This window comes from Stylophora pistillata, chromosome 2, assembly GCF_964205215.1.
Source record: "Stylophora pistillata chromosome 2, jaStyPist1.2, whole genome shotgun sequence".
Lineage (NCBI taxonomy): Eukaryota > Metazoa > Cnidaria > Anthozoa > Scleractinia > Pocilloporidae > Stylophora > Stylophora pistillata.
The window spans coordinates 26811815-26819314 of NC_142520.1; the positions used below are offsets into that span (position 1 = coordinate 26811815).

At 40.1% G+C, this 7500-nt stretch overlaps 1 protein-coding gene across 1 annotated transcript; it reads left to right on the plus strand.

Moving 5' to 3' along the window:
• Positions 1–180: 180 nt before the first annotated feature.
• LOC148738091 (uncharacterized) lies at positions 181–4834 on the plus strand. The gene is given in 3 exon segments (XM_088749386.1): positions 181–192; positions 3844–4203; positions 4364–4834. Coding segments are annotated over 3 exon segments (657 nt in total). The 3' UTR covers positions 4649–4834.
• The last annotated feature ends 2666 nt before the right edge of the window (positions 4835–7500 follow it).

Here is a 7500-nt window from a genome sequence, read left to right on the forward strand (position 1 = left end):
AGATCTTAAATAGGTACTGGTTCCCGGATGCGAATGCCTTCTGAAGACGGGCAATTAGATGTTTGAGATGTACCGAAAACCAAGGCCGGTCAGTTTCGTACACCTTTGTAGAACGCCCGGGCATGATTGCGTCCAGCCCAAGGTTAATAATGTCAGTGAGAGTTCTAAGCTTAAGTTCGCATGACAGATCAGGTGAGAGAAGATCAGACCAAGGCACTTGAAGAAAAAATCTGCCCACACTGGCTCTTTCACTGGGTCTTTTGTCTCTGGAGAGGATGATCTTGCATTTAGATTTTGAGGGCGTCTCCCTGATTCCCGGCCTCATATACACAGACAGGTGGTCAGATAGACCAAACGGAGGAAGGCTACATGGAGCAGAGAAAAATTCGGGAAGTTGGTGAAAATTTGATCCAGAGTATTATTACCTCTAGTAGGAAATGAGACAGTAGACTTGAGGTGGAAGGCCTTAACAGCAGATTGGACCATAGGAAGGAGCGACCGGTTAAAGTCGCCAGCCAAAATAATTGCACAGTTAGAACATTTAGCCTCAAGAGACATTAAGGATGTTACAAAATAATCCCTCATAGCGGAGTCGTTGGCGTCTGGGGGTTGATACACCACGCCCACGATAATGTTGGAGAATCCACGCGGTAATCGGATGGGCCTGAGGTCGGCCCAGAGAGCTTCATGATCCTCATGATGAAAATCAGATAGAACCTTGCACTGGATCGAATCTTTAACGTACATACACACACCTCCATGTTGCCAGCCGACACGATCGCGCCTAAAAAGCTGGTAGCCTTTGATGTTCCCCCATAGGGGCTTTTCAGCCACAATGTCGACTAACTAAGGCCTAGTTTATACGTCACGTTACAGTCGAATTTAATTCAGATGAATTTAAAGTCCATTAAATTCGTCGTTCCGTCGACGAAAATCTTGGCGGGGTTTTATGCGTCGAAATCAATACGATCGAATTTAGTTCTCTTCCCAAATGCAATGCCTCTGGTCAGAGGTGTCACTTGGAAACAAACATGGCGCGGTTGAAATACATTAAGAAAATGTATGCATTTCATTCGACGCGACGCTAGTGCGACGTTTAAAACACTGAAGACGCGTTATCGATATTTTATCCGTCTTACCAAGACGAATAAAACGTCAAGGACGAATTTAATTTACCAGACGAATTTAATTCGTTTTAGACGTCGGGCTATCGTCGCATTTAATTAATTGTGGGACCTTGAATTAAATTCGTCTGAATTAAATTCGACTGTAGCGCGACGTATAAACTAGGCCTAAGTGCTTGATAATCCCCACTGGCAGGAGGCAGACCAATGGGCTATTTATAGAGCTCAGCCGAGGCTAAGGGCAACCGAGAACAAATTCAGAGAGGGGCAGAGTGGAGAACTTAAACCCGGAGCACCGGATTATAAGTCCAGCCTTCATAAGCCACGGTTTTCTGCTCGGCCTGCAAAATGCTTGTTTTGACGGAAGTAGAAAAGACTGAACTGATTAAGTATTGTAAGAAGAAATCTATATTCTCTTTATTGCCATGATATATCTTTATTGATAAGGCATATCTCTTATAATATCATAGGTTACAAATTACTCCTTAATTTTGACGCGAAATCTCAGCGTTAATTTTTAATTTCACATGTGAAATTACAGAATTGCCATGGTAACATCTCTTGTATCTCGATCAGAGCCAAGATGGCGTCGAGATTTAAGACGGTGACCCTTGAAGAAGTTACGAAATTAAAAGAAGCGGCCAAAAATTTCAATACGCGAAAGAGCACAATTAACTGGGTGCGAGTTTTTGAGAAGTGGTGTGACGAAAATAGCCTTGAGAAAAACCTGGAGATGATTCTTCCCGAGCAGTTGCATAAAGTACTCGAGCGATTTTACGCCTCCGTGTGTAAACAAGACGTAATTTGTCACCCACGTCGATATTTAAAGGTAATAAAATGGTTTTCTCTTGAAGTTAAGAAATAATTTCACTTGCGTCTTGTTAAAATTCTGATAATTTCCCTCGCCTAAAGGCTCGGGAAATTATCAGAGTTTTGACAAAACGCAAGTGAAATTATTTCCTAATTTCACTTGTCGCCATTTGATTACACATACGAGTCAACTGGTGAATTTGAGGGGAAAAATGGTCTCCGGTGACAGTCTTCAAAAGAGCCTTGACTATCCTAACTTTGTCTTTTGACGGGACGAGTTGACCAGCCGAGGAATCAGTTGCCATAGAAACGGGTAGGGCTCAGACATTGAGCATTCAATTCTCGACCACAAAGCGTGATAGATACATTTTAAAGGTACTTCACCGTCACAAGATATAAAAGTTATTAAACTTCTCTCAGTCTATTTTATTTATTTTGGATTAACCTTTAACTGATTTCGGACAAATAGCCTGAGCGTTCTCAACCAAAAAGGTCTTTAAACTTTGTCTCGATCTATGCTTGAATGAATACGTTTGGGTCAAGCTTTGATCGACTACCGAGCTAGACCTTACTCAAGAGCACGTGACTCTCAGAATATGTAATGATGCGGTGCTTCGAGATTCGTCATTCGCTTTAATTGACTCCACAAAATATAGCACCGGAATTATAGTTGTTAGTTGATAAAACTGAAAAAATTAGAAATCTTCATTAAACGTTAGGTCTCTAATTTTAAAAGTTTTTCCGGGCATGAAATACCCACGTACGACATGAATAACGACGCAGCTGATTTCGTAGCTTCTCCGCCGATGCATAAAAAAAAATACTGCACTGTAAAGCTGCAGCGCAGCGTCGTTCAGGCTCATTCGCCATCGAATATCGTTCGGTCGATGTCTTTTGCTAGGGTTGGCCTGACAACAAAACAATTAATTGCAGAATTTAATCAAGGTATTCACAAAAAGGAAGAGAGTGCGTGTACGCGGTATAAAGGTCTTTCCGGCGAAAATAAAACTATTGACGTGCTGTGACGGAATTTTTTCATGTTTTGGGTGAACATGGAATACAATTTTTAAATGATAATGATGTCTTTCATGTTGTGGAATCTGGTGACTAGTAGTCTAGACCGCAATGTTACTAACCTGTGGTGTGCGTTCGGCACATGCGCAGAAACAGTTAAAAAACATGTTATGTTTTTTAAAAAACATAAGAAACAGTTAAAAAACATGTCGAAACTTGTACTCGCTATGTACTCGTTGGGTTGCTTTACTAAGCGTGGCTGCCCCGTTTTATTCTGTCACAGTTAGAAGTTTCTGATTAAGTATTCGTTGATTAAAGTCGATTAATTCAGTCTTGTGGTTTACTTACATACATCACTAGATAATTTAATGGCCATATTTTTGTACTCAAAGAGCGTGGAGGAATGAAAATTGCACAATCACTTAAACAACAAAAACGGGGCGAACTCGTATGTTTTGATAAAACAACACCAATTATTGTTCAAGTAACCGAAAAAAGTTTTGTTACAGTTTTAAAGGATTGCCAACCTAACCTTTGACCCTTGGGCCGATTCGCGAGAAAATATATATCTGACCTAACAACGGCACCTATTACGCATGACTGATAAAGCATAATTTAAAAAAAAAAAGAAAAAAAGAAAAGAAAAAGAAATTGTATGTTTCGATAACACAAGACCCAGTACCGTAGAATTAACCAAAAAACTTTTTCTGGCAGTTTTTAAGAACTTTGTCCAACTGATCTTCTTTCCAAAACACGATTCACGGGTAAATATTTCATTATCTGAGCAAACAACGGTACATTTTACGCATTACAGACTGATAAAGCATACAAAACCCACTCAATGACGAACATGACATATCAATAGGCCTGCTCCATAACAAAATATCGGTCTTAGTTCCTGTTTAGCGATATAAAAGATCTGTTGAATAAAGCATTGGCCTCAGTGGTAGAAACCTTTACTGGAAGTCAAACCTTTTTTAGTTCGTTTACACTCGCTTTAATCGTAAAGGTTTCCATTTTTCTCGCTTCGTTTTCGCTAGCTGTTTTTTGCGTTAGCGCATACGCATTCAACACTGAAGAACATGTGAAGCGTTTCTTTCGTCCCGAGCACCGACACCTTTTACCCAAGACAACGAGCCTGCAGCTACTAGATGAACCCCGCCCAAAGTTGCTGACAAAACATGACGAGTCTACCCGATGCTTAGCTGTCTGTGAGGGAGATTGTGAAAAAAATCAAAGTCAAGAGATTTCTGACGTTAAGGATTTCTCGTCTTTGTTTAATTTCTGAGTCCTCTGCTTTGGTTTTAAGTAATACGGATCTTTTTCAATGCACTCCAAGGCTCTATGGTCTAACCTCACTGTAAGAGTGGTCTTGCCATACCTTATCACGACTGCTCGTTTTTTTTTCCTAACAGGAGGCTGATAACTTTCGCAAATTTGAGTTCGACGATGACGCAGCGGACTGTATTTTAGCGTCTACTGTTGTGTTCGCCAAGCCTCCTTACAAGTGTCAGTGGCTTGAATTGTACCAGTTTGACTGCTGTCGAGCCTGCAACGCAAAATTCGAAAAGTATAACAAAGATTTGGGTGGCATTCCCGACGGATGAGAATTCTGCTATAGGAAGCAATAACAGTGCCAGTGCGAATGCCTGAATAAACATAGGCCCGTGGAAAATTTGGAAGATATCAAGCCCGAGTAAGCGATGGCGAAGAACTTTCATCTATAAATAACCATGAACTTTTTCAATCAATGAAAAGGCTTGTTCGCGATACTCCGCCTAGTTTAATTTCGAACAACTTTCTAGCATGTTTTTATTCTTACGTGCAATGCAACAGTGTAGTCTCAATATCTTTAGAGGGCTTTTGAAAAACAGCTTCATTATTGTACGAAATAAATGTTTTAATGTATCACTCCAGTATCATCACTCTCACTTGAATCAATTTATCTTTGAATACATATGCGCAATAATTAGGGAGTCAATTATTTCCACGAAGCTTTCCTAATGGGCGATTAGCTTCCAAATCTCTCCACCCAAACATAAAGTAAATCTCTATTCCTCTAAGAAAACAGGTTTAAAAGTTCTTGTATTCAATGTCTTAATCCTCATCTTTCTTTTTCTGTCCAACTATTATTATAACATAACCAAAGTAAAGCGCGCGCTCTGATTGGTCAATTCAGCGTCCCCCATTTGCCCATGGGTGTACGCTGCTGACGTGAGCAAATGCAAAGACTATTTTTCCTCGCGCGATTGTTTTTCTGGTCACGTAAGATTTGTTAAATAAAAGGGAACTCTTTAGCTACAATGTATCAATGTTATGTTATAAAACAAATGGTAAACACCACAGCGTACACTATTGAGTTATGGATGCACTTGGAAGGTTTGCTAAGCACTCAAGAAGCTAGAGTCGCTCTCGGCTATCGCCTCGAGCGACTGTTACGCTTCTTTCGTGCTTAGCAACCTCCCGCGTGCATCCATAACTCAATAGTGTACGCTGTGGTGTTTACCATTTGTTAATTTGTGTAGTCTCGTTTCTCTACTTGTTAATGCGATTAAAATCCACCTCGATCCTTTTTCAAATTTCTAGATCCTTAAGATCTAACTCACAAAAGAAAGATATTTCAACATCACGAATAAGAAATGTGAGACACTTTTACTTTTACTGTCAGATGAAGGTCATTCCGTTAAGTCAAACGGGGCGCTAAATGCCCTTGGTTACAAAGGAAACAAGTTAATAATCTCTTAATTGGACATGACATTTGTCTTTCTCGATGTAAAAATAACCTTATATTGGCACTTTCCGGGAATTATTGTACTTGTAGAGGCGGATTTGCTTGTTTAAAAGATACCTGACTGTTACATTTTCCGCAATGTACTGAAGCAAAAAAACACCAATATTGAATTTTGTCTTACAATCAAGAACGTGTGTTTGAATACAACGAACCACAGAAAACAACATAATTTAGAATAAAACAGTTTTAGCACCTTTGGAAATACCAATTCTGTTAGAACTCATGCAAGAAGATACGCTTTTCAAACTTTGGAATCTCAAATTCTAAGCATGAAAATTTAGATTTGACTTTCTGAAATGTCACACTCTACAATGCACCTTTCCAACGAGGTGTTCATAACAACGCTTTGACGCAGGAAAACGGCACGATATAATTAAAAAAGGTCACTTTTTTTTAATAGGAACACAATAAAAGGCCATTCGCGCGTTCTGGTACGATAATTACAGATTATTTCCGCAACAGCCACTTAACTTTCAAGGATTGATTACTTTGAGTAAAGCCTTGCCGGTAAAAAAATTTACCATGGCGTTGAGTTATTTTCTTCTTTTATTACATTTTTGCAAATGTCTCATTGAAACGTGTCAAGATTTTCAGCTGCACGTGAAGTCATACCAAGTTAGGGCAGCTTCTGTTTGCCAACAATTGACGTGGTGCATTAATCAACCGGATCAAATCTCAAGGCAACGACTTGATTGAAAGCAAACTACAAACACTCCACACACACCACGCATGTCATTTTCTGCTTTCCTGATATTTATATTTATTTCCTGATATTTATATTTATTTCACCCAGTGCACAACTTTGGGCTCTCTGCTCAACATGAAGTCATACTTTTTGGTTTGTTTTTTCACGCTGGCCACTTCGGCTTGCGAAGGATTTCGTTCTCTTCAGCTTGGAAACCCAACGAACGCGCCTCCACAGGCCCAACTGATGCTGCAACAGATAAACTACCAACAGATGTTGCACCCCCAGGCCCACAACTTCACGGCTGTGACTGCGATGATGTTTGCGATGGTGTGCGATGGTGTCTGCGATGGTGTGTGCCCTGAACGAAAACAGACTTCGTTCGTATTTACAGGTACAAGAAAGCTTGGAACTTGCGTGCTAACGTGTAAAATGAGAAGCAGGTAATCTAAATTCCCTTCAAAATTTCCTCGAATGATTCTTCTCCATTACTGTTTAATAGTTTAGGACTGCTAGACCAAAGAAAAACAATTAAGTAACTTAGCTTAACAATTAAACAAAAATATTTACTTGTTAAACAATTCCTGTAGTTTCAATGATTTTAATCTGTCGTCTTTCAAAAGGATGAAACCAAGTACCTCAGCTCCGAGAATTTCCCTGTTTTGTGCCGTGACACTTCAGCCACCAGGCGAAGGAGAGCGAAAGAAGTACGTGTGCAGGCAGACATTTGACTGCTGCCGAGACTGCAACAACCAATTCTACAAATGCCTCTCAAAGAGAACCGTTTATGGCAATTGTATGCGGGCGCCTACAAATGCATGTGCGAATGTATCGACAAGAGATCATTTGATGAGTTGCATTACCAGAAGCCTGCTGCTCTCCCAGCCGAAGCAGGGACTTAGGCTTCACCTGAACAGGGCGCTCCTGGTGAGACGAAATAGATCACATGAGAAGAGCTTTTTTTTCTGTCAGCTGCCGACATGTTGTTTGTTGACTTTCTCGCACAAAACTTCTTTGTGTTTTCCACGGTTGATATTGATTGAGGCTATGTAATAAGTTTCACAGTCACACATACT